General features: G+C 49.2%; 1 protein-coding gene across 1 annotated transcript in view; it reads right to left on the reverse strand.

The window, feature by feature from the left end:
• lrrk1 (leucine-rich repeat kinase 1) overlaps positions 1–27,715 on the reverse strand; it is a 51,992-nt gene that overhangs the window by 10,282 nt on the left and 13,995 nt on the right. Inside the window, 26 exon segments of the mRNA XM_086191192.1 lie at positions 38–252; positions 335–532; positions 5,005–5,121; positions 5,482–5,616; positions 8,348–8,482; positions 8,731–8,819; positions 8,822–8,924; positions 10,928–11,065; positions 11,161–11,300; positions 11,781–11,978; positions 12,209–12,378; positions 13,812–14,115; positions 14,536–14,675; positions 14,893–15,062; positions 15,150–15,321; positions 16,287–16,384; positions 16,479–16,657; positions 16,824–16,983; positions 20,212–20,335; positions 20,420–20,592; positions 20,735–20,899; positions 21,106–21,320; positions 23,244–23,356; positions 23,846–23,975; positions 24,372–24,442; positions 27,079–27,191. Coding sequence (XP_086047318.1) covers positions 38–252; positions 335–532; positions 5,005–5,121; positions 5,482–5,616; positions 8,348–8,482; positions 8,731–8,819; positions 8,822–8,924; positions 10,928–11,065; positions 11,161–11,300; positions 11,781–11,978; positions 12,209–12,378; positions 13,812–14,115; positions 14,536–14,675; positions 14,893–15,062; positions 15,150–15,321; positions 16,287–16,384; positions 16,479–16,657; positions 16,824–16,983; positions 20,212–20,335; positions 20,420–20,592; positions 20,735–20,899; positions 21,106–21,320; positions 23,244–23,356; positions 23,846–23,975; positions 24,372–24,442; positions 27,079–27,191 — 3,965 coding nt within the window.

Below are 27,715 nucleotides of genomic sequence, written 5' to 3' on the forward strand. Positions count from 1 at the left end.
AAATGCAGATTATTTTACTGGGTGCAGCTTCCCTCACCAGTACTTGGCACAGAGCTGATAGGAGGCAGTGTGGTAGAGCAGCAGGGTGTTGCTGTGGTCGTCCAGGGTCCAGACTGCTTCCTCTCCCCACAGACTGAAGCTGGTTGTTATGGATACAACGGTCGATGGCGGACTGTATGTCTCAAGCCTTCGGATGGCCTGAAGACTCAGACAGTCGATCACCAGCACAGCCGGACCGTTGGAGAGCCACAACTGATAAATGATAGAACAACGGCGTTCCAACTCCGTCCATGTCCACGATGTTCACAATGACTTCAATGCATTTCTCACCTACCTGGGAGCCACTGCTGACCAGAGCCATACTCCGGACCGCGTAGGGCCTCTGTCTGGGATCCGAGTCCTTCAGACCGAACACGGTCTTGTTGAAGGTGTGTGAACACAGGTAGGTGTCCCCCTCCAGAGGAAGCTCCTCCACCAGGCTGTACACGGCTACCAGGCCATCGGACATCCCGGCGAACACCCGAGCCAGGCTCTTCAGAGGGAGGAAGGGAACGTTCATGATCTACGTCGCTGTAACATTACAGTACAATAAAAAACGAGTCCAGAGATGAAACTAACGAACATCACGGTACTGAGAAGTGGCAGGAGGGTCAGCGCCAGGGAATCAAACCCTCCTCAGCAGCAAGCAGGGCTTCAGTGCCTTGCTCAAGGACACTTTGACATGGTCACCAAGGAAGTGAGGATTGAACCAGCAACCCTGCGGATGCTAGACGGCCCTCGACCTCACGCTGCCCCCCCCCCGTGTTTCCGCATCTGTGGCGTCACAAGTCATCAACTCGTGTGAAAAGTTTAGCCCACCTGCAGAGTTGTTGCTCTGACTTGGGGACGCATTCGTGCGCATTTTCTGATCAGGAAGCAACTTTTCCGTTTATTCTGAGACCGTGGATGCGTTCTTGGTCCGGATGGTCATTATGTCAGAGGTGCTACGACTCCTCTGACAGTAACAGAGCCTCCTTTCCTTAAATATTACTGTATTACTACTGTACACAAATGCTCTACATTTAAATGTATCCCATAGTAATTTAATTAATCGCTAAGGATTTGTTCCGTGTCTCCTGTTACGTTTGGATCAGTACAGGGCCCAGCACCGTTGCTCCAATATCTGACCGCGAGTACCATCAGTACCGGCAGCCATTTCCAATCTTCCTGATTCGATATTCCATCCCGTTTTCAGATCTGCATGGTTCCAGAGTCCAGCTTTCATCATGGTTCGGGTTCTGAGTTCTCAGTTCTGAACAGATCTGGGATTCAGCTGGACGGGTCTCTTTTGGTTCTGCGGAGCACTTTTGAGTTGGGCTGACAGTAACTCCTCTTCCAACCATGACTACTACTGCTGCTGTATTTCTACTCACTGTCCAAGTGTCTCCATATTCGCCAGGTCGCCCGTCAGTGCCCCCCCCCCGGCTGGTACTGCTCCTAAATAAATCTATTTAATACATTTGGTGTTGTAATAACACAAAGACAATAAAGACTTTGACGAGGACGTCCCCTCCCAGCAGTGTCCGTCCAACAGTGGACAAACACATCCACTCCTGCCAAGCTTGAATCAACATTTTGCACTCATAGATCAATCAGTTCAAGCCACAGCTGCTTCACATTGAGGACCACAAACACCCCTCCCACAGCTGGAGGACAGCAAACGACACAACCAACCTCAAACTATCTCTGACTCTCACTCATATCTGGCGCAACACTCTGTTTACTATCAATAAGGAAACAATTAACTTCCTCTCTGGGGAGTGGCGAGGAGCCTGGGGCGCCTCTTCAGTGGCAGCTCTCTCAGGACCTTTGACCTACTCAAACAAGTATACAACTTAACCAGCAGTGTGAGGACCGTGACACCCAGCTGAGGGAAAAACTCAAGTCCGCATCATTCCTCCTGCCCTGCCACCCCACCTGGCGCTTCGTCTCCCAGCAAACAAACACACAGCAGGTAGATCAACACCCATCGCACATCACCTGGAAGGAAGCCGCTACATTCCTCAAGTCATCCGCTCGGTACTTCTTCCAGAACCGGCCGAATTACATCAGTACGACTGAGATCCACGTTAAATAAAGCAGTGCCAAATCTGGGTTTATGAGCTCATGTGGGTGAGACAGTAAAATATATGTTAGAGGGAGAGAGGTGAGTTCATGCGGGACACCCAGGCAGGGCGAGGAGGGACAGAGGAAGTCCTCAGGTGAGGTCACACTTCTGGAAACTTGACTCAAACCCTCAACAAAGAGCTGCCAGGGAGCAAACAGGAACCCCAGGAGAACCTTTTACAACTGATTAAGGTTTCTCATCATTAAACCAGTCATCAAGGTTAAGCGATGATTGATGAGGCTCATTGACGGATCCAATAATCTACATTTTTAGGATGATCAGAAATCTGTTTTCTCAACAGATTTCTGATAAAAACATTTACACATTCCGCAACACAAATTTAGGTTCAAATAGCTTCATTCATTTTTACGTTATAAAACTAAGGAGGATTTTTTTTTTCTTCATTATAACCAAACTTGACAAGAACTTTGTGAGAGATGTTGGGAGCTCCTCACACTTTTTGCTTTAAGCTCTTAAAAAAAATCTCTTTCAAAAAACAAGAAATTTTAAAGGAGTTTGGAGTTTGAAAATACTGGATCAAAATTCAGAGTGACACATTTTACAGCAAATGTTCAAACCCTTATCCCCACGGAAACTGGGAGAGGAACAGCTCACAATAAAAAGAGAGATGAGAACACAGCAGCAGGTCCATGAGTCCAGCAGGTACAGAGAGCAAGCGTGCAGTTGACCGGGTTGAAGCACCAACACTCGGGTCTGATATCATCTAGGAGCGGTCAGACTGTTGTACGGTGCAGCTGTGCAAGTTGAGATGTGCTAATTCCATCAGTGCCAATCAGAATAATTATTCAAAACATCTCTAACCAGTGGGATTTGGAGTCTGACAGCTGTCGGGAGCAACAAAGCCCTTGGTCGCTCTTTACTGCTGTGAACCGAAGCGACTGAAGTGCTTTTCTGTGCGGTCGGTTAGGGTTCGTAACAATCATTACTACAAAAACATGCTGCTCAGAACCTCCAGAGCGCTCAACCACGGGAGTCCTGTTGGATATCAGTACTGGTTCCAGGCCACAGGACTGATATCTGCAGAATGTGAGCACATCAGCCCCCCTACAAGGGTCCCAGAGAGCAACACCTGAACACAGTCCCCCGGCAGCAGACCCCCACACCCATCCATCCGGGCTAGCAGTCGGACTACGTTGGGTGGAGGTCATGGGAACGCTCGACCTTGCTCTCCCACCCTCCCTTTCATCGCTTCTATGCGCCATTTTCCCCTCACGGATCCTTCATCTATAAACTTCTGATTGCCAGCCAAGAAAAACAAGCTGTTCAAATATAAAGAGAGACGCAAACCAGCAGTAACCCTCCGAACAAAAACCTACACGAGCTCGACATACCGCTCGCTCAGCACCCGGTGACGACTCAGAACAACAGGATAACCCGCAGTCTGTTTTCTCATCAATCAATCAATCAATCAATCAATCACTGCCCACCATGACAGGATCCCCCACCCCATTTATTCCCTTCATACATTTACAATAATTAACTTACATGACTCTTGCAACTAAAAGTTTAATTGTTTTGTTTACAAAAATTCACAGCCATCATTTAGTGAAAGAGCCTCTGGTGGTTAGAATTTATGATTCTAGTTTCCCCACTGAGTTGGAGCAAGATGCACTTCCTGGAAACCATTGCGGCAACAAACCAACAAGTCAATCGACTTGATTTGTGAGCCAATTTCTGTAATTCGCAGTTCTGAGTAATCTCCTGAACTCGTGACACAGCTATGTGCCGTATCATGTAAGGATTAAATGATGGAGGTCAGAGAATCGAACCTTGGGGGACACCAGAGACAATCAGCAACCGAGTCAAACAAATACAACTGCAGAATTACTGTAGTTTTTGGCTCAGGATTTGTATTTGTACACAGGTTTGGATGAGTGGACCTGTCAGACAGGGGTGGACAGATGTGTTTATCTCAGAGCCAAAACGGAGCGGATACCAATTTTTACAAATCAAGGAGGCTAACAAACAAAGTTTGCAACTGTTAAACATTTGCAATAAAAATGACAATTTAGAAAAACACAAACTCAAACACTAAAAATTGTTGAAAGTCTTAAATATCTGTAATCACGATAGAGCGTTTCAACATTGTCTTAAAAAGGTGCCGAGGGCTCCAGGAGCAGCATTTCTGATAAAGTTACAAGTTAAACAAACAAAACGGCCCCCTGAGTTTGATTAAATCCAGAGGAGCCATGATTTGAGGACTGCTGAGGGCCAAATTGGGATTTGTAATTAACTTCAATTAGCTGTTCTGCCCTGGTGGTTCCTGAAGGCTGAAGCTATCCCAGCTCCTTCTACCACCCTCAACACCTGAAATACACCGGCTGCTCCTCAAGAGGCACCTGGGACACCAGACTAGAGGTCAGAGGTCAGAAAGCCAACGTTTCTCACAGAAGCATCATCCAAGGGCCGACTCTTGCCATCGTGCTGCTGCCAGTGGAAGGTTTATGAGTGTCAGGTAAACTATTAGTACGCCGTCATTAGAGGCTGCAGTACACCTGAGGACATCCCGCCAGTCAGCCGCATCCACAGCGACAAAGATTAATGTCTGACAGCGAAGACGCTTCCACACCAAACGCCATCGATCAAGGTACACTGACGGCGCCTTTTGCTTGTAGTGAAATGGTCATCTGTTTGTGTTGTGATCATTTGAGCACAGATTTGACTCATTTAATGGAACAATTTTAGAACATCCATTCAAACGGCGCCAAAGAAACAGCACGTGAGGGCAGTTCTCATAGCTGCATTGTATTTATTAATTTATCCAATATTTACCATATATTATATTTGGAGAGAGAGAGTGATGTCGACATATTGATGTACACAAGGGGTGGACTCACCTGTTCTCCTGCTGGAACTGCAAACATGCAGGTGATGACGGCGGGACAGGAGAAATGTCTCTGAGGCTGGCTGAGAGGACACATGTCTTTCAGGCTGTAGATGAATACCTCCTGCTCCTGTCTCTCACACACACACACACACACACACACACACACACACACACACACACACACACACACACACACAGAACAGGAATTAAAATATTTGGTCTGAACTTCCTCTCCCTACAGCTGTTCTGTCAAGAACCCTAACACTAGCGTGTTTCCATGTGTCATGTCTGACAGACTACTGCCGACTTACACACTTGGGTTCAGATGATGAAGCACAAAGGAACATTGCAACTTTTAGGGACAGTCTCTTATTGTCCATGGTCCCCAGAACCAGTCAAGAAGATGGAGACCCCTCTCTAGAGAGCTGAGACCATCACTAGTTAGCTAAGCACAATAAATGGTAGTGGGTGGTAAGTGTTAGCATACCTCTGAGGCCACCCAGAGCGTGTTACCCATCTTCATCTGACAGCTGATCCTGCTGCCTGGACATGACATCTGCTTCACCTCCACCTGACCTTTCTCCACATTGATCACGGTGTAGCTCCTGCCCCCCCCCCCCCCCCCCCCCCCCCACACACACACACACAAACACAAACATATGCCAATTAGAAGCCATTCTTCATCTCAGAAGTGTATTTTACCTTTCAGGTACTCATTAATAGTACATCCTGCTGCTTTACTTCTGTGAGACTCCAGACTGCAGGAAGAGCCAGCCACACGTGTAGCTTAAAGCAGATGGAGAAGGATACAAACAACTGCTTAGCGTCCCTTTATTAACTCTCTCAGTCGACGTCTGGTATAATCCAGGTCTCCTGGTTCAAATGACTGAACCAACCCATCTGTACTGGTTCCCACTAGGGACCAACTCCAAATGTTCTGGTTAGTTTTAATCTCAAAGCGTTTGTGGACTACTGCGCATTACAAGCAGACCTGGATTATACTGGATGATGACCTGGAGAGTTTATAAATGGATGTTTCTGGACATTTTTCCTGCTGTTAGCCATCAGTCTTCTCTAGCTTCAAGCTAAATATATGTGGCTGGTTCTTCCTGCATTATGGACTCACAGAGAAGAACGGCACCGCTTGTCAAAGCTGGTTTGATTGGATTTTTCACAACCCTTGTGTGGGACAGTTGTGTTGATCTTTTGTGAGCTGCTATTAAAACTTCAACATGTGTAAACATGAAAGTCTCTGTTTTGTCTTGCTCTTAACCTTTCATCAGTTGCTGCTAGCTATGTGGAGCATGTGCGCCCCCGTCTGGTGACCAGCAGATGTGTTCTGTCATTAATCTGCGTCGGTGTGGAGATGGTTGGCTGGCTCCCAGCACTTGAGGTCTGGTGAGGACCGGTGGGAGGGTCGGGGAGGGAGGTGAGGGGGTCCTGACACAGTGAAGGAGGTAACGGCAGGAAGAGAGTTAACAGTGGAGTCAGCAGCCGCCATTAACGCCACCTGTACCCCAGCAGGAACATTGCCTTGACTGTATGCAGATGAACCGCACACTGCAAACAATAGCACCATTATATCACACACCTGGGAGCCATTCAGTCACGAGTGTGTGTGTGTGTGTGTGTGTGTGTGTGTGTGTGCGCGCGCATGTGTGTGTGTGTGTGAGTTGGGGGGAAGATTACCGTGTTGTACGATTTATACGTGTGCATGAATGTACATGCAGCTTTTGCGAAGATTAGCACAAGCTTAAATAAACACGGAGATCCTGATTTTCAAACTGAAAACAGCCTCATTAGTCTGGAAGGAAAGGTTCTCTCTAATTAACTACACTGCTAACTCCCAAGCTGGTTACATTGCCAACTCCTAGTTGGTTACACTGCTAACTCCCTAGTGAGCTACATTGCTAACTCCCTAGTGAGCTACACTGCTAACTCCCTGGCTGGTTACACTGCTAACTCCCAAGCTGGTTACATTGCTAACTCCCAAGCTGGTTACATTGGTAACTCCCTAGCTGGTTACATTTTTAACTCCCTGGCTGGTTACATTCCTAACTCCCTGGCTGGTTACATTGCTAACTCCCTAGCTGGTTACATTGCTAACTCCCTAGTGAGCTACACTGCTAACTCCCTGGCTGGTCACATTGCTAACTCCCTAGCTGGTTACATTGCTAACTCCCTAGTGAGCTACACTGCTAACTCCCTGGCTGGTTACATTGCTAACTCCCTGGCTGGTTACATTGCTAACTCCCTGGCTGGTTACATTGCTAACTCCCTGGCTGGTTACATTGCTAACTCCCTGGCTGGTACATTGCTAACTCCCTGGCTGGTTACATTGCTAACTCCCTGGCTGGTTACACTGCTAACTCCCTGGCTGGTTACACTGCTAACTCCCTGGCTGGTTACATTGCTAACTCCCTGGCTGGTTACACTGCTAACTCCCTGGCTGGTTACATGCCCTTAAGAACTCTGCCCTCGTCTGCTGCAGGATGATCGTAGGTTTCCAGCAACAGAAGGAAGAAGACCAGTGATTTTTTAGCTTTCAATTTAGCTTATGCTGCACTTCTTTTAATGCTCTCTGTAATTGTGTGTATTTTATGCTTTGCAATGTGTTCATAACTCTTGAAATGTTTTCTGCTCTGCTTTTAATTTAAATGTTCTCTTTTAAAAGGAACTCAGAGCTATTTTAACATGGTTTTCAGGCTCTAAGAGTAGCAATATTCACATGAAAGGTGCCAAACAAATAAAGTTTGTTACTTTTATGATTGATTGGCGTTACATTATCAAATAGCAGTACACATGCATGGCGCCGCCCACATGATAGAACACTTGGACCTTGTGCCAGCCACCTCTGGCTCGCCAGCGGCTCTAAAACGTGGATCAATAATTTAACCCGCCTCACATTTTCCACATCTCTGCCAGGTTGTGTGACGCTCATCACTGTTCATCCATCTTGACAGCTGCTGCTTTCACGTCTCTGGCGAAAAGTCAGGCTGTAACGAATGGGGGAGGGGCATAACAACCTAGGAAGTTTTTTTCTTGGATGCGCAATTAGTCCACATACCTTGGTGCAGGATGAGTCTTTAAAAAATTTGACTTGATTTACAGAGAGAGAAAAGACAGTCTTGGGTGTATAAATGCTGTTGATGTGTATTCATCAGATGAATGAACGACGGAAGTTTAATCAAGTCAGCCGGAACCAGAGAAGCAACTCAGGTTCAGTTCTTCATTCGTGGCACACATACATTTGCTACCGACTGACCCACCACGCCAGAGAGCAGGAAGGACACCGAGTCCTGACTTTCTGTCTTTTCATTTTAACCTGTAGACTAAACTGTGGTTCTTGTCTCGTCCCAGAAGACGGCGCTGTGTCCCTGCAGGGGCGACAGGAAGAGCTGCGAGTGCCTGCCACAGGACAACATGTATCTGAGGCAGGCGAAGCTGGGCTCCATCATCCGCCTCACACACTGCATGGCCAGTGGCCTCTGTGACACACACACATACGTTACACATTTGTTGCCCAACCGCTAACCCCAACCCTCACCAGAACTTAATTCTAAACCTAGACCAAGTCTTGACCCAGAATTTTGGCCCCTAAACAGCTTGGACCCCACAAGTATGGTGGAACCCTACAAACTCAGTTAGAGGAACACACAGTCTGATAGGTTGAACCTTTTCCATATAAGTTCAGTAATGCCGTGCGTGGGTGTGACCTCATCAGTCAGCAACTCACCTTCTCAGGCTTGGTGTCCCAGCACTCAGTCAGCAGACGGTGCAGGCAGTAGAACTGGACCTCCTCCAGGCTCCCTAGTACCGGTCGGATCCCTTGGAGAGCTTCTTGGCGATCTGGAGCTGGTGGTGTCCCAGCACAGGCCTCCGCCCCGACAACAGCTCGTACAGCACCATACCGTAGGAGAACATGTCCACCTGCAGACAGCAATGAGGGCACAGAACAACCAGTTACATCTGAGGAGGTTTGTCAGACCTCTGGTCAGATCTTAATGAGGGAAGTCCATGTTTGAGGAGCGAGCAGCAGTCGCCCTGAGGGGGACGGGACACGTGGTCACAGCAAGGCCACAGAACCCGAAGGGCTCAGTAGCTGAAGGTCGACTGATCCTCCACAGGAACACTCGGCTTATCTCCTGCAGCTCGTTCATCTCATCCTTGAAAACCCTAAATACCCGAGTGGATTCCAGTCTGATAGCGTTCCCAGAATAACGACCGGCTCGTTCAGGGGTGCCATCACTTAGTGGTGACTCCAGATACCCTTGAGGTCTGAGGCGTGTGAAGGCGTCTCAGCAGCAACGCTGAGATCAGGATGTGACAATTCTGGGCTCAGGGTTTGTGTGTGTGTGTGTGTGTGTGTGTGTGTGTGTGTGTGGCTATGTGTGTGTGTGTGTTCTCTCCAACTAACTTTGCTCATTAGCAGCTCTATTCTGGGACACATGAAATTAGCAAGTCAGACGTGTTCCCAAAGCCAAAGTGGGTAACGTTGAATTTTATTTAAAACTCGATGAAGAATGAAGGTGGGCGGAGCCTGAAGTCTCTCCTGAGATGATATGGCGCCATGGAGGGACCACCAGATTAGGATTTTCCTGCTTTGAAGCACTGGTAAAGCACACAATACCATGTTAACCTGACTCAACCAAACCAGGCTTGAGCAGCGGCGTTTCTCCAACTGATGCCACTTCCATCACGACTCGTCACTCAGCGTCAACCATGCTTCCTCTTACTAGACCAGACACCCTGCCTTCATTCTCGTGCCTCTTCACTCTCTCTAGCGTCTCCTCTCATCTGTGTCTCATCAGAACAGTTAGACCTCGTTAAAAGTGAGATGGCGAACTCGTCGAGGACGAGGGTTCTAAGTCGGGCCAGGGTCAGCGGGCTCGCAGGGAAGCAGCTGATGAAGAGCAGCCAGAGCTTAGAGATATCTTTCAATCTTTGAAAGGTTGCTCTGCTGAGGAAGGGGCCAGTGAAACAGTAAGCCTTAAAGCCTGTGTGTGTGTGTGTGTGTGTGTGTGTGTGGGGGGGGGGGGGGGGGCCTCTGAGTCCTCAGGGTCACAACGGCCACAATAACTCTTCATTAAGAGACTCACACCTGAGATACCCTCAGGCTTCATGGTCCAGAGGAGCTGAGGTGCGGCTCTGGGATCATTCTGTTATTACCTGTTATTTCTTCTTTTCCAGAGAAACCACATCTTTAAAACCACCAGCAGGTTGTGGGGTTCACAGGGTTCAAGAAGTACAGTTTCTCGTGTTTTAACGATGTTTCGTAATGAAAACAGAACAAACGTGAATTCTGCAGTTGAAAACTGTTTCTCTGATGTCACATTTCAGTGACAACAGCAGTTTCTGGTGTCTCTGTGACTCCGCCTCCGCCTCCGTTGTGAAAGCAAACACATGCTTCTAATCAGACAGTGAGGCAACATCCTGCAGGCAGGAAGTCGTCAGTCAAAACAATCGACCCGCTAACTGTGAATATCCAGGAAGACACTGAAGACGGGAGGACTGGTGCCCACGCCGTGCTGACATGGCGGCTAATTTACTAGTCAGTTAACCCTTCAGTCGTTCTGTCTGGTTCTTCTTCTCCTCCTCCAGGTGAGCAGATGTCCCCCTCAGAATAAAGCTGTGATCCCGGCTTCAGTCTGGAATGCAGCTCATGACGGCACCGATGCAGAGAGAATAAATCACGTGGAACCGGCATCAACAAGTCCTCGACTCCCTGCCTCAGGTAAGTATGGCCCGAGCGACAAGCTGCAGCCCAGACAGCGCCCCCTACTCCATTCACTGTTTCACTGGAATCTTATTCTCAACTGTCGTCACCCATGTCTGTTTCTCACAGCTGTAACTTTCACCCCACTTTGTAATGAGCCACCATCCTCCCACAGCTGCCTGCTGCAGCCGTGGACCATGAATCACGAGAGCATCACCTTCTCATCATACACGATGCCGGGTCGGATCTCAGGAGCCTGGTACCCTGGCGTGCCTTCCACCCCCAGCGCCCCCTCGTGGAAAGACTGCCGGGAAATTCCGTAGTCTGACAGTTTAACATTGACGGGATCCTTCACCTGCAAGAAGCATTTAACAGGAAATGATCAGGGTTTTGTGTGTGTGTGTGTGTGTGTGTGTGTGTGTGTGTGTGTGAGAAAGCCAACACACATACCTCCAGGGACCAGACCAGGATGTTGTCTGATTTGAGGTCACAGAAGATGATGTTCTTCTTGTGGAGGTACGCCAGGCCTGCTGCGATCTGATAGGCGACTCTGAAGGTCAACATGTGACCGAGCGGCATGAACCTGGAGCCTTGACAGAAGAGCACATGATTCATGTTCCACTGAGGGTCTCCAGCCTCTTCAACCCCCCCACTTTTACTTTGAAGAACAAACAAGCAAGCAGATTTCTGATTCTTCTATAATAAATGTAAGAAAACAATTAGAAACCTACCTTTTTCAGCTTTTCAAGTTATTTTTTCAGCACATTTTCATTTTTCCTTTTACAACACTCAGTAGTTTCTGTTAAATGTCAGATAATAACAGTCCCATTTTAGGCACATTTGTAGATCTTTATCCCAAATCTCTAGTAATTTCATGTTTTTCTCATAAAATTAACTGATGTTTTTGTCAAATGAGAGGACAGCATGTGGAAATAAATAAACAAGGAATGACCTAAAATTGACAAGAAATTGGGAAAAAGTTACTCAAAATTACCAGCTAATTAGTAGAAAAATGAAATCCCTCAAGGACCCCGGGTCCCTGGAAGACACTGATGTGTGTGTGTACATGCCTTTGCGCCGCTCCTCCAGGACAGTGTTGAGGCTGCCGAGGGGGGCGAGCTGCAGGGCGAAGCAGAGTGGGTGGATGCTGATGCCCACCAGAGCCACGATGCAGGGATGCTGCAGGGAGTGAAGCATGCTGGTCTCCTGGCGGAACTCTGAGAAGCTGCGACAGGCGTCGGCAGACTGCAGGTGTTTCATCATGGTGTCTGAGAGAGGAGGAGCAAAGGAGGCGCCGGACGTCAGAGGGGGCTTTGTTGTTGCAGCTTACATGAAACTTTGACCATCATTTTTAAGAACATTTTTCATTTGTGTCTACGTACGTGATCTCAACCTTCTACTGGACCACAAGTAAAACCCTACCAACTGGGAAAGACACGGTTCAGCAAAGTCATCATAAAATCTGTGTGTGTGTGTCTGTGTGTGTGTGTGTGTGTACCCGTGTCGCTGCTTATTGTCTGTTGTTGACACTTCTTGAAGCGGAAGAGTTTGACAGCCACCGGCTGGTTGCGGTAACGAGCTCGGTAAATGATGGTCCCACTGCCTCCCTGACCCAGGACGTTACCCTCCTCCTCCAAATACTCCAGCTGGCTTTTCTCTAGAAAGAGCCTAACACACACACACACACACACACACACACACACACACACACACACACACACACACACACACACACACACACACACACACACACACACACACACAGCATTCAGCATTAGATGACAACAGAGATAGTTGAACGTCCTCTGGCTGTGGTATAATCATGATAATGCACCTCCATTTATTTGGAGACAAGCAAAGACGTCTGTGTTTGTGTGACGGAGGACAGCTCTCTTGTCTGTCATCACCTCCTTAATAAAACCTCCTGACATGATGGAGTGAACGCAGCAGCTGGGGCGTCGGTTCCAGGCTCCTGTTTACTCAAACCTCATCTACATTCTTCTAAGTCTCCAGTTCAACACATTTGTACAAATATTTAGATGGTCAGAGAGACAGAGACAGAGAGAGAGAGAGAGACAGAGACAGAGAGAGAGAGAGAGACAGAGAGAGAGACAGAGAGAGACAGTGAGAGAGACAGACAGAGTGAGAGAGAGACAGAGACAGAGAGAGACAGAGTCAGAGACAGAGAGAGAGAAACAGAGAGAGAGAGAGAGAGACAGACAGGGACAGACAGACAGAGACAGATAGAGAGAGAGAGACAGAGAGAGACAGAGAGAGAGACAGAGACAGAGAGAGACAGAGTGAGAGAGAGACAGAGACAGAGAGAGAGACAGAGAGAGAAAGAGTGAGAGAGAGACAGAGACAGAGAGACAGAGACAGAGAGAGACAGTGAGAGAGAGACAGAGACAGAGAGAGAGACAGAGTCAGAGACAGAGAGAGAAAAACAGAGAGAGAGAGAGACAGACAGGGACAGACAGACAGACAGACAGAGACAGAGAGAGAGACAGAGAGATGTTGAACCAGCATACATGTGCTTGATGACGAGGGAGAACATGCACACAGACAGGACAGCTGGGACTCAAACCCAGGACCTTTTTGCTGTGACGCAACCAGAGCACCAAACTTTTCCAAGGTTCTGAGCAACTGTACAGAGATGGAGCCGCCTGTAGGAGCGACCTCCCACCCATCAGACTGCTGCCACCAGGCGCCGTCGCTGGGAGGACATTTTCTTGGGTCCTCATTTTATGACTCTCCCTCAGAGACTCAGTGGCTTTTCACCCCTAAAAGGTTAGGACCAACTTTGACGTGCTAGTTACACCGTATACACTTGATCTGATTAGTCCTGGTTCCCACTGGAGTGATACAGGCAGTTTGTTCTGGACCGTGGACCGCAGGAGGTTTCACACCTGGGAGGCAGGTGAGGAACGCCCGTCAGGCACGAGCGCCACTGCTCGTTTCTGTGTCACTGCTGTAGCACCAGGACCTGTTGATTCCTCAGCAGGAACCTGCTACAATGTTAATATGGGTCAAAGTTCAACATCATATTTAAAGATGAATGACAACTCCAAACCCGCATGGGCTGTGAGTTGCTGGGAGGTTACCGTGTGGGGAAGTCCGTCATGAAGAGTTCTGGGACCAGCTCCTGGAGGGGGACCGGTTGGTCTGGGTGCTGAGGACAGGTGATGTGTTCCTTCTCCACTGCAGCCAGCACACAGTCCTCCATGTTGAAGTAATACACCCCGCCTCCCTCTCTGTCACCTGCTCTGCATCCGTCCCTCCCTCCCACCTGGCCAGGCCCGCTGACTGGGGCCTCAGTCTGGTTCTGCTGGCCCAGCGAGGTGCAGAGGGGGCAGGGGGCGTACTGCTCTATGACCAGACTTCCGTCACTCTCGCTGGCTGTCAGAGCTGACGTGATGAAAGCACCCGCGTTAGTCTGCTGCAGGAAACTGATCGCCTCACCAATTTATTAGGTACACCTGAGTCAAACTACCACAGCAGCCATCAAGACTTCCTCCACCTTTACTGATTGGATTACTTTGTTTAACCCTAAAATTGCTGAAATCACCATCTTGCTTCCTGAGATGTTTTTATTCAATACAATAAAGTCCTTCCACAAGACAACAATCAGGAGACTTTAAGAGCTCATCTCCTGAATGGAGTTTTGCTCAGAGCTCGTCTGACACGGCGTCCCACAAATTTCTGGCGTTGAAACACTTTAATCTCTTCACACAAATGTGGGAATCACATGACCTACGCATCTTTACTTTGACCTTGATGTAATCACCCTGCATGGTACCGCGCTTGTGGTGTGCGAGCAGCACTGACCCGGGAACCACTGCTCGATCAGAGAGTTGACGTGGTCGGTGATGAACGCCATGGCGGAGAAATCCCTCATCTCAGACTGGCAGATGATCTTGATTCCGCCGCTCTTCTTCCTCTTCCAGTTGAAGTCGGATGACTCCACACTGTAGGGACAGACAAGTGTCTCATTCATTCATCTGTTCACCCCCTCACCCAAACCAGATGGTTTAATCCATCCTCTCTTCTTCGGCAGCTGTTGTTTTCACTTCTCTCCTCTGTGCTATGAGGGTCTGGGATGTTACAGACATCAGGAGTTTGTACCATTTAGCTCCCACGACAAATGAGCCTCACTACAAACACACACGTCCTCCAGGCTCTGACCTCAGGTAGCCACCATCAAAGGTGACCAGCAGCCCCTCCTTCCAGTAGATGGTCTGGCTGCGTCGGACTCTGAAGGTGCTGCAGCGGTTCCTCTGCTGGGTTCCACCAAAGCTGTAGATCACGGAGTTCCTGCTGCACTGGCTGCGAGGGTTCCTTTTGGGTTCAAACGACTGAACCAAGACCAACAATCACATTTTAAAATGACGCTGAAGAGTTGGAAAGTAGAACTGGCGCTACAATGCTGGCTGTTTCCAAACCTGCAGGTCCATCTCGGTGAGGCTGATGAGCATCCTGGCAATGAAGCGCTCCCAAAACCCAGCAGGGACAAAGCTCATCTTGAAGAGGCGCTGCAGCATGTTGTTGGTCTGCTGGCGGAAGCAGTGGATGTCCATGGCGGGCTTGGGGGGCAGGAGGTGGGGCAGCAGATAGCTTCAGCCACAGGAAAGGACAACACATTAGAAATGCTGCCGCTTAAACTGGTGACTTTCACACCAGCCTTGACTTTGAGTTATTTGGTTCCAGAAGTTACTAATATGACTGTCAACCAATATTCCACATGTGAGTTTATAGTATACATGAAGGTGAATATTGGACCGAGCAGTGAAGGAGTTCAAGTATCTCAGGGTCTCAAACAGGTGGATCATTGCATGGATCTGTTGATCTGATTCATGGTCTGGCCCTTAGATCTGCTGCTCTAGGCTCAGACTGCTGGGATCTCCCATGATGCACTGGGCTTCTCTCTCCTCCTCCTGTCCTCAGACGTGTTACTAACTCCTCTTCTTCTCCCCTCATCCCAGATCCTGGTGCTGCTGGAGGAGGCTCCAGACCTGAAGAGGCTCCAGCTGCCACCCGTAGCTCCACCTGCTCACGTCCCCGTCTGTCCATCAGTCTCTCCTCCTTTCATTCCCTCTTTGTCTCTGTCCCTCTCACCTTCTGTCTCTCTGTCTTCTTCCATTCTCTGTCTTTGTCTCTGTCCATCAGTCTCTCCTCCTTTCTCTCCCTCTTTATCTCTGTCCCTCTCTTTCCTTCTGTCTCTCTGTCCTCCTCCATTCTCTGTCTTTGTCTCTGTCCATCAGTCTCTCCTCCTTTCTCTCCCTCTTTCTCTCTGTCCCTCTCTTTCCTTCTGTCTCTCTGTCTTCCTCCATTCTCTGTCTTTGTCTCTGTCCTGCTCTCCTTCTCTCTCTCCGTCCCCACCGATCCTGGATCTGCTCCACCTTCCTGCTGGTAAAGGAAGGTTCTGGTGGCTGCTGTTGCAGGATGTGCTGCTGATGGAGAATTGTTGGGTGGAGGTTCATTGAAGGAGGGAGGTGCTGGACCTGCTCTACTTGGACAGAGTCAGGACAGAACTTTGGTTGGAGTTTGGTGCCACACTGATAAACCTGACCTGACTTTACCTGTTGTTGGCCACAGGCAGCGCAATCTCAAACTTGGCTAGGAACTGGAAATACTGCTCTTCGGTCTGCTGGGTGAAGCCCGTTCCCACCAGCAGCATCTGCGCCACACAACAATATCATCAGCAAAGAAAAGCAAAAATGGAGTTCATAGGTTCCAACGTGCTGTTTTGAATTTTTCTGTCTTAGTTTCACCCTGAGGTCTTCAGCTCGGATCACTCCATTCCTGGCCACCGAGCGGGACGACTTGAGATGGACGATCCTCTCCAGGCACTCTGACAGCCACACAGGACACAGGAAGTAGAGGGTGCACAGGCCATGGCTGGTGTCAGGGAAGTGTAACAGGGTCCCCGTCTCAATCAGGAAGTTGATGGCTACAAATACAACATGAAGAGAAGAGAGCTGCTAACATGCCGCTCTCCTCAAGGACCACGTTCACACCTGGTACACACCTGAACAAGTCTTTGTAGTCTGAATAGTTAAATTAGTGATTTAGTAAACCATTTGACACTCAAGCGTTTGATGAAAAAAGCACAGTACCTGTCTGCAGGTCCTCATAGTCTTTGATGTCACTTCCTGGGTTCTGTTCAATGATGCAGTCTAACTGGGCCTCGGTCAGGTACTGGACCTCCCCCTCCTCTTCACGGCTCTGTTTCTCAGCTATTACAGCTTCCTGAAGTGTCACGTAGCTCCTGGGGATCTGGTAGCAGAGAGATTTCAACATTTTCTGACCAAACACCAACAGCAGCATCAAAATCTACCAATGGAGGCTCTTTACAGACACCAAAGGTCCGATGGCAGATGCACCGTTGTACTCTGATTCTTAAGAGTCTCTCGCTGGTGGTCCAGCTGTCAGCCATGCCGGTTCTGACAGAAAAGGAGGAGTAACTTCCAATCACTCTTGGTGGCTGTGTGGACAGAAAGTCACGAGGAACTCGTCTAAGTCGGCCAAATGAGGCAATGAGAGGTTCCCTTTAAAATGAGGGTCCATTCCTCAGCAAGTTCCAGTCAAACTAAATCCACTCACACGTTCCGATGCGCTCATACATTTTCAGACGTCACGATCTGACAACACAACTGCTGTTGTGTATAAGCAAACACTGCCTGGAGGCTGAGCCCTCAATGACACATTCAAATCTGAACATCAAGAATGAGGCCTCATGTGGTCCAGAACACCCCTGAATGTGGTCTGAGCGTTCAGGTCTCAGGGGTCCGAGGGGCTCTTCACTTGAATCGTGTCTGAACGGGCCAGGAACTCAGCTGGCTGGGGTCTGACGGGCCTGTTCACGCCTTCCTCTCTACGGAGACGTTGGCTGCCCAGAGAATCTTTCTCACAACTATAGACCAGCTGCTGCTATCGCTATGCTATGTCGTCTGTGCAGAGGGAGGATCCAGCTGTGATCCAGCTGTCTGAGCTCTACTACACGGCTGATGATGCTGCTGACGGCGAGGCGATGGCGCAGTCACGTTTCCCGTCAGGGTGAACAGACCTGGGACCTGCTGCTCGTCTCTTAGAGGCACTGTTGTGCAAGCGACTGCCAAAATGTAATGTTTTAGGTTTTACTAGTTCTTTTCATTTGGAAGTAGTGAGTTACTGGCAACATTACTTTCTGGGTAGAGTCATTAGTTACTGATTATATACACTGATACTGACTTTTGTGTTGCTGTCACCAAAATGACTGCAGGGTTTGACTAAGTGTTAAAACTGGAAGCACTCACAGCGTCATTGACTTGATTTCTACAAGATTGATATTTATGACTGTTGAACAGGGCAGCACAGGGGAGCAGTGGTCCTCCCTGTGGCCCCCAGCAAGAAGGTTGTGGGTGGAGCAGTGTTCCTCACTGTGGCCCCCATCAAGAAGGTTGTGGGTGGAGCAGTGGTCCTCCCTGTGGCCCCCAGCAAGAAGGTTGTGGGTGGAGCAGTGGTCCTCACTGTGGCCCCCAGCAAGAAGGTTGTGGGTGGAGCAGTGGTCCTCCCTGTGGCCCCCAGCAAGAAGGTTGTGGGTGGAGCAGTGGTCCTCACTGTGGCCCCCAGCAAGAAGGTTGTGGGTGGAGCAGTGGTCCTCCCTGTGGCCCCCAGCAAGAAGGTTGTGGGTGGAGCAGTGTTCCTCACTGTGGCCCCCATCAAGAAGGTTGAGGGTGGAGCAGTGGTCCTCACGGTGGCCCCCAGCAAGAAGGTTGTGGGTGGAGCAGTGGTCCTCCCTGTGGCCCCCAGCAAGAAGGTTGTGGGTGGAGCAGTGGTCCTCACGGTGGCCCCCAGCAAGAAGGTTGTGGGTGGAGCAGTGGTCCTCCCTGTGGCCCCCAGCAAGAAGGTTGTGGGTGGAGCAGTGGTCCTCCCTGTGGCCCCCAGCAAGAAGGTTGTGGGTGGAGCAGTGTTCCTCCCTGTGGCCCCCAGCAAGAAGGTTGTGGGTGGAGCAGTGGTCCTCCCTGTGGCCCCCAGCAAGAAGGTTGTGGGTGGAGCAGTGGTCCTCCCTGTGGCCCCCAGCAAGAAGGTTGTGGGTGGAGCAGTGTTCCTCACTGTGGCCCCCATCAAGAAGGTTGAGGGTGGAGCAGTGGTCCTCCCTGTGGCCCCCAGCAAGAAGGTTGTGGGTGGAGCAGTGGTCCTCCCTGTGGCCCCCAGCAAGAAGGTTGTGGGTGGAGCAGTGGTCCTCCCTGTGGCCCCCCATCAAGAAGGTGGTGGGTGGAGCAGTGGTCCTCCCTGTGGCCCCCAGCAAGAAGGTTGTGGGTGGAGCCCCGGCTGCAGCACGGGGTCTTTCTGGGTGAGTCTCCATGTTCTCCCTGTTCCTGCTGGGTTCTCTCTGGTACTCCAGCTTCCTCCACAGTCCAAAGACATCAAGAGGGACCAGGTTAATCCAGACTCTAAATTGACCGTAGGCGTGGCTGGGAGAAAGTACTTTAAAATTTATGAGGTAACAAAGAGAGAAGGGAAATTCCTCCCAACACAACTGACTCCACCACCTCAACGTCAGCCAGCCATTATGACTCCAACCTTCACTTTGACGTACACGAATCTTCTACTGCTCTCCTTTTTGGGTGTGTTGACATCTATTTTCAGATGCTGTATCTGCCAGCCTTGGTTCTTGGTGCAAAAGATGGGAGGAAGTCTTGGGTTCAAAATCTATGAATATATGTCACACAAGAGGACTGAAACAATCCTCTTTAATTCATCTTCATAACATAAAAAACTTCCCATCAGGCAGAAGGAGAGACGCCTCGCTGGTCGAAGGCATGAACCTGATGAGGCCATGTGTGAAACGTGTCGCTCAGTCTGCAGATTTGTAACTCATGTATGTTACATGTTGAAACACTTTAGGGATCAAATAATGTTTCTGGTTGTGAAAACAGGAATTAGCAACCAAACCCGAGTACCCAGGACTCCTGACACCAGAGGCTGCTTCCTGTGACAGCTCTGATTGGTCGATGCAGTCACATGATACAGTATGACAATGTCAACAATGAACTGAGCGGAAAACTGGTGTAGAAAAAGGAATTAAAACAAACAAGACATCGATATCACGATGGGTTTATTGTGCCAAGACTTTTAAAAGTCTGCAAAGTTCTGAAACTTTAATAATAAATTAAGTCATTGGAAACATTTATAACACTCCGTTACCGTCTAAATTACTTTGTTACTGCAACCTACTACTTTTGTAAAGACTTACATTCAACACTGCTTAAAGTGCAGCGGAGAAACAAGATTCTGGACCGTCTCTGGTCATAAGAAATGGGGGCAGGCCTTTGATTGACATCTCATACCAGGCAACAAGAGCCTCCGTGCCCCGCCCACGGATTAAAACAGCCGATGAGTGCAAACGCCGGGTGATGGTTCCTACCTGTCTGCTCTCATGTAAAGGTGAAGGTAAATAACAGATTGACTGACAGTTCATATCATCACATTAGTACACACACACACACACACACCACTCACCAGTCTTCCCAACAGTTTACTGCCACAGGTGGAGCTGGCGCCACTGTCTTTCATAGAGAGAGCCACTTGGTAGATAAGCTTCTTCAGCCCGTCCAAACCCTCCAGGTTCTTACAGGACAATTCACTGATACACACACACACACACTTATTTGTATATCTTTCCAAAATTAATCCACGTAGAAAGCTTTCAATATCAAAGGTCACTGACTGAAGATGCTTCCAGGTGATGTCAGGGTAACCAGTTGCTCGGGCGCCTGACGGCGATCGGCACAGAGCCAGGATGTACGCTCTCAGAGTAGCCAGCCGCTCGGTCCGGAACTTCGTGTCAATGAGATCCAGATGTGTCCCCACGACGACCACAGCAGAGTTGGGGGCTCGTGCCTGAAAACCAAAATGCATAGTAATGATGATGTCTAATCATTTTACAGTATATACTGCATGTTGTACCAACACACACACACACACACACACACACACACACACACACACACACACACACAGTCTTCCTCTCTCTCAACATCACCTCGATGTTAAGCAGCCACGTCTGCAGGCCAGCCACAGCCTCCTCCCCCAGGGCCAGGTTCCAGGTCACCACGTAGAGGGCCTTATCGGTGAAGAAACACTGGTTGACTGTGGACATGCTGGCCTGACCGCCGATGTCCCACACGTTGAACACCACTGAGTTCCTCTGCATGTTCCAGGAGACAAGCGGAGTCACCTCTCAAGAAACGACTGAAAGTGACGGGTCAGGTGTCTTTTGAAAAGCTGTCATTCAAGATCCTGAATCACCGACAGGGTCCAACACCTCAGACGCCACAGGAAATGCTCTGTCCTGGAAACTTGTTGTGTGTCCTAAAATATGGACCATATGTACGTTGGTGTGTGTTCACGTACATTATTCTTGCCTCCATTGGGTTTGTCCAGCTCCCACGTGGACGTCGAGATGCTGCAGTCTGTTGGTGTGAGGGGGGACGCCCTGCCCGTCTGCAGAGCCTCCAGCAGGGCGGTCTTCCCCTGCCTCGGCGGACCAATCACGAGCATCTTCAGCTGTTTACAGGGTTCAGCCTTTCGAAGGTGAGCCCGGAGGAAGCCCAGTACAGACGCAGGTCCTGACAGACCAGAGAACGGGATATAGTTCTCAGCAGTTGAGACCAAACACTGTTTTAAGCCAACCTCGCCCTTTTCTAAACAGTCTCTCGCTATTTGCTTTTCCATCTCTCTTTTAAGTTAGAGATACCAGCAGGTTCAGTTCTACATCAGATCCACCAGTAAACACCAGACTGGTGGATGGTGGAGGTTCAGTTCTACATCAGATCCACCAGTAAACACCAGACTGGTGGATGGTGGAGGTTCAGTTCTACATCAGATCCACCAGTAAACACCAGACTGGTGGATGGTGGAGGTTCAGTTCTACATCAGATCCACCAGTAAACACCAGACTGGTTCAGTTCTACATCAGATCCACCAGTAAACACCAGACTGGTTCAGTTCTACATCAGATCCACCAGTAAACACCAGACTGGTTCAGTTCTACATCAGATCCACCAGTAAACACCAGACTGGTTCAGTTCTACATCAGATCCACCAGTAAACACCAGACTGGTTCAGTTCTACATCAGATCCACCAGTAAACACCAGACTGGTTCAGTTCTACATCAGATCCACCAGTAAACACCAGACTGGTTCAGTTCTACATCAGATCCACCAGTAAACACCAGACTGGTTCAGTTCTACATCAGATCCACCAGTAAACACTAGACTGGTTCAGTTCTACATCAGATCCACCAGTAAACACCAGACTGGTTCAGTTCTACATCAGATCCACCAGTAAACACCAGACTGGTTCAGTTCTACATCAGATCCACCAGTAAACACTAGACTGGTTCAGTTCTACATCAGATCCACCAGTAAACACCAGACTGGTTCAGTTCTACATCAGATCCACCAGTAAACACCAGACTGGTTCAGTTCTACATCAGATCCACCAGTAAACACCAGACTGGTGGATGGTGGAGGTTCAGTTCTACATCAGATCCACCAGTAAACACCAGACTGGTTCAGTTCTACATCAGATCCACCAGTAAACACCAGACTGGTTCAGTTCTACATCAGATCCACCAGTAAACACCAGACTGGTTCAGTTCTACATCAGATCCACCAGTAAACACCAGACTGGTTCAGTTCTACATCAGATCCACCAGTAAACACCAGACTGGTTCAGTTCTACATCAGATCCACCAGTAAACACCAGACTGGTTCAGTTCTACATCAGATCCACCAGTAAACACCAGACTGGTTCAGTTCTACATCAGATCCACCAGTAAACACTAGACTGGTTCAGTTCTACATCAGATCCACCAGTAAACACCAGACTGGTTCAGTTCTACATCAGATCCACCAGTAAACACCAGACTGGTTCAGTTCTACATCAGATCCACCAGTAAACACTAGACTGGTTCAGTTCTACATCAGATCCACCAGTAAACACCAGACTGGTTCAGTTCTACATCAGATCCACCAGTAAACACCAGACTGGTTCAGTTCTACATCAGATCCACCAGTAAACACCAGACTGGTTCAGTTCTACATCAGATCCACCAGTAAACACCAGACTGGTTCAGTTCTACATCAGATCCACCAGTAAACACCAGACTGGTTCAGTTCTACATCAGATCCACCAGTAAACACCAGACTGGTTCAGTTCTACATCAGATCCACCAGTAAACACCAGACTGGTTCAGTTCTACATCAGATCCACCAGTAACTTTACTGGCTATTGTCATGCTTGTTTTTCTTCCTCACTGATGATCATTTCAGCTTCTGTCAGTTGCAGTTTGACCTCCAAAGAAAGAAAAACTGTTGATTTGTTTCCAACAGCTGAAGTTTCTTGCTCTTTGAATTCTTGACCAGCTGAGTTTAATCAGCGCAAACACAGATGATGCAGCGAGCTGAACTTCCTCAGAAATCAAACCCCAACATGCAAATGGGGACGGTGAATAAATCAGTCGAGGATCCCTGGGGACTGTACGCACCTTCTTTTCTGACCTCCTGAGGGACGTTAGTGATATTGAGGTCTTCGATGTCCAGCTGCCACAGGTTGGAGAGTTGGCCCAACTCTGCTGGAAGCTCCCGTATCCCAGGGTTGCTGTTCCAGACAGATGAGACAGCACCGATCAGCCCGTCACATTGGACACAGCACCCCAACAGATCATCAGCTGCATGCCTCATAACTCCATGGAACACAATTATTCACAAAATGAATATGGAAAAAAATGAATATAATGGCAGACGGGCTCACAAAACCTCATCTGGGAAACACTTGGATTTGCTGCCAAAATCTTGACTTCCTAAGTGATTCACCCATGTGAAGAGTGGAGCCTCTGAAACAGCTGCTACCAGTTGCAGCTGATTTTCCCACCACTTAGTTGATCTGGGGGGCCCGGTCCAGACCATGTGACCACTAATGACCATTACTGTGACCCTGTCTGAACCAGGTCCCTCCACTGTCTCATGGCTTTCTATGTTTCCTTTGACTGGTTTCACTGGTTCTCTGTGGTGTGTATGGATGTATTGATGGGAGAGCGACTGAAGAATTGAAGACCAGACCGGACCAGACGACTGTTCTCAGGCTCACTTGGAAAGGTAGAGCTCTGTGAGGCTGCTCAGGACACACACTGACTGCGGCACGCACTCCAGCTGGTTGTCGTTCAAGAAAAGCACTTCCAGAGAATGGCGGAGAATGGCGGGGAACTCCACGGGACACGCTGCCAAGACAGAGCAGAGGGTCGTGGCCAGTCCGTCAAAAAGCACCGCAGAAACAACACGAGAAGCAAGAGATGGTACCAGACCCAGTGGGGGGCAGCCAATGGTTACGGGACTCATATCATGAAAGTTGCTCGGCCCGTACAAACCTGGCTGCCTCTTCATCGCTGAAACTGATCCAGTTGAGAGCAAATAATCTTCTTTTAGATAAGTTTTAGTTTAACTGGACCAGTTCAGATGAAATAAAACACACCAGGGGTCCGAATGTCAGAACCATCTTTGATGAGAGTTGGTGAAACATAAGTAGTAGTAGTCGTAGTAGTAGTTGTAGTAGTAGTTGTAGTGATAATATATATGACTGTCAGTTTTCAGGAGATCACGGTGTGACGTGTTGCTACCTGGGTCGGGGTCTCTTCGGCTCCATGTGGTCAGGAAGGCCAGCCTCCTGGATTTAGGAGCTTCTTCTGTTCTGAAAGGTACAAGCATGCAGACGACGTCAGGGAACCCCCGCATCCACAGCAGCGGCTCAGCAGCAAGCAAGAGGGCCGGCCCAAATCTGAAGGGATCCACTGACGGTGTTCAGGAGATATCACCACAAGACAAGACATCACCACCGCCATTCAATCCTTTCAAATGTGATGTCGTTGGTCATAACGCCCCGCCCCTATGGCGCTGTGACACGCACAGATCAGACATCATCATCCACCAGCAAGGTGGGAGGGTCTGATAATGTCAAGACAAGAGAAGCTAGTGTCCTTGTTCTGGTTCAGTTTCTGTTCTTTACTTTCATCCATCCATCCATCCCTCCATCATCCATCCACCATCCATCCATCCCTCCAGCCATCCCTCCATCCATCATCCATCCACCATCCATCATCCATCCATCCCTCCATCCATCCATTCATCAATCATCCATCCCTCCATCATCCATCCACCATCCATCCATCCCTCCATCCATCCATCCATCAATCATCCATCCATCCATCCCTCCATCCATCCATTCATCAATCATCCATCCCTCCATCATCCATCCACCATCCATCCATCCATCCCTCCATCATCCATCCCTCCATCCATCATCCATCCACCATCCATCCCTCCATCCATTCATCCATCCACCATCCACCCCTCCATTCATCCATCATCCAGCCCTCCATCCATCATCCATCCACCATCCATCCATTCATCAATCCACCATCCATCCATCCATCCATCATCCAGCCCTCCATCCATCATCCATCCCTCCATCCATCCATCATCCAGCCCTCCATCCATCATCCATCCCTCCATCCATTCATTCATCCACAATCCATCCATCCATCATCCAGCCCTCCATCCATCATCCATCCCTCCATCCATCCATCCCTCCATCCATTCATCCATCCACCATCCAGCCCTCCATCCATCATCATCCATCCCTCCATCCATCTTCTTCTACTTATCCGGGTCGGGTTGCGGGGGCAGCAGCCTAAGCAGAGACCCAGGCTTCCCCCTCCTCAGCTACTTTATCCTCACGGGGGATCTTGAGGTGTCCCCAGGCCAGCTGAGAGACATGGTCTCTCCAACGTGTCCTTGGTCTTCCCTGAGGCCTCCTACCGCATGGACCTGAACACCTCCCAGGGAGGCGTCCTGACCAGATGACCAAGCCACATCATCTGACTCCTCCCGATGTGGAGGGGCAGCGGTTCTACTCCAAGCTCCTCCAGAATGGCGTCACCCTGTCTCTGAGGGAGAGACCAGCAGCCCTCTGGAGGAAACTCATTTCACTTGTACACGCGATCTCGTCCTCTCGATCATTAACCACAGCTCATGACCACAGGTGAGGGGAGGAACCCAGATCAACCGGTAAATTGAGAGCTTTGCCTTTTGGCTCAGCCCCTTCTTCACCAGGACGGACCGATGCAGAGTCCACATCACTGCAGACACCGCACCAATCCGCCTATCGATCTCATGATCCACCTTTCCCTCACCTGTGAACAAACGAGGGCTGAAGGTCACAGCCTGATGAAGCCAGCAGGACCACATCATCCACAAAGAGCAGAGACCTGATCCTGCAGCCACCAAACTGGATCCCCTCAATATCCTGGCTGTTCCGAGAGATTCTGTCCATAAAAGTTATGAACAGAATCGGTGACAAAGGGCAGCCTGGCGGAGTCCAATATTCACTGGAAACAAATCCGACTTACAGCAGGCAATGTGGACTGGCACCAGTCATACAGGTCCGATACTCCCAGAGCACCCCCACAGGATTCCCTGAGGGACACGGCTGAATGCAAAACCCATGTGGACTGGTTGTGCAAACTCCCATGCGCCCTCCAGGACCCTGCTGAGTGTAGAGCTGGTCCACGGTTCCACGACCAGGACAAAAACCACACTGCTCCTCCTGGATCCAAGGTTCGACCATCACCGTTCTCTCCAGAACCCCCGGAGGGACCTCACCAGGAAGGCTGAGGAGTGTGATCCACAATAGTTGGAACACACTCCTCCAGGTCCCCCCTTCTTAAAACGGGGAACCCCCAGCCTGGTCTGCCAACGCAGAGGCACCGCCCCCCATGTCCACGCGATGCTGCAGAGTCGTGTCAGCCAGGACAACCCCACAGCCTCTTTCCTTTCATTGGCAGGAAAATAACACAACAACAAAATAATGCTGGTTTGTCAACCAAACTATGATGGCGATTTTCACGCTTTGTGAAACGTGGTGGAGGGGCAGGGCCTGGGCCAAGGAAGAAGCCTATATTTTTTGGGTCAGATAAGTCACAGCGCCACTTGGTGGTGACAGGAAGTGAGTCTGATGGAACACACATCACATGACTGTGTTGTTTCATTAGACAAGTTGAGGGCAGCTTTGGGGGAGGGTACATGACCCCAACACCTTGCTAAACAGGGTGGAGTTAGTTTAAGGTGGGTGGAACCTAAATCAGGTTCCAGCAGACAGGCCATTAGAATCATGACCTCCTGTGACTCCTGAGAGAACCCACACTGATGAGCTCCGATGTTCGCACACACCGTTAATTATCCTCAAAGGAGAGCCGACAGTGTTTACACACACTTCCTTGGGTGTGTGGGTGTGTGTGTGTGTGGTTGTGCGTGCGTGCATCGACCTACTTGCCCAGTTGGTTCCTAGAAAGGTCGAGTGTCTTCAGCTGAGAGCAGCTCCATTTAGACGGCGCTGGAAGTGTGGCGATGTGATTCCCACACAACCTCAGTGAGAGCAAAGCCTGATGGGAGAAGGGGGGGGGGTTACAAGAGTCAGAGTTTCCTTCCATGGAATAAACACACACACAGCAGCTGGCTGTTAGCTTAGATTATCAGGATCAGCTGCTCTTCCTGGAGTCCTAATGAAGCGTTACACTCTGATCATGTAAAAACAACACACACGTGAACACACAACAAATGAGAGTCTCTCACACACACACACACAATAAATAAGAGTCTCTCTCTCACACACACTCACACACACACACACACACACACACACACACACACACACACACACACACACACACAGCAGGGCCCAGGTAGTTCAAATATGGGGTGTAGTTCAAGTACACATTACTACAAATAAACTATGTTTGGCTTACAGTCTCAAACGACTGTAAGCCAAACTTGATCCTGTCGACGCACCAATCAGCTGCTAAAGGTTGTGATTAAAATCTGTGTGGTTCCTTTTCATCCTATTCTATTTTATTATGTCAGTTACTTTTAGCTTTGCTATACTTTAGTCTGTGCCATAGATTTAATA

This window comes from Aulostomus chinensis, chromosome 2 (assembly GCF_037954235.1).
Source record: "Aulostomus chinensis isolate RoL2024-O1b breed Wild chromosome 2, RoL_Achi_v1.0, whole genome shotgun sequence".
Classification (NCBI taxonomy): domain Eukaryota; kingdom Metazoa; phylum Chordata; class Actinopteri; order Syngnathiformes; family Aulostomidae; genus Aulostomus; species Aulostomus chinensis.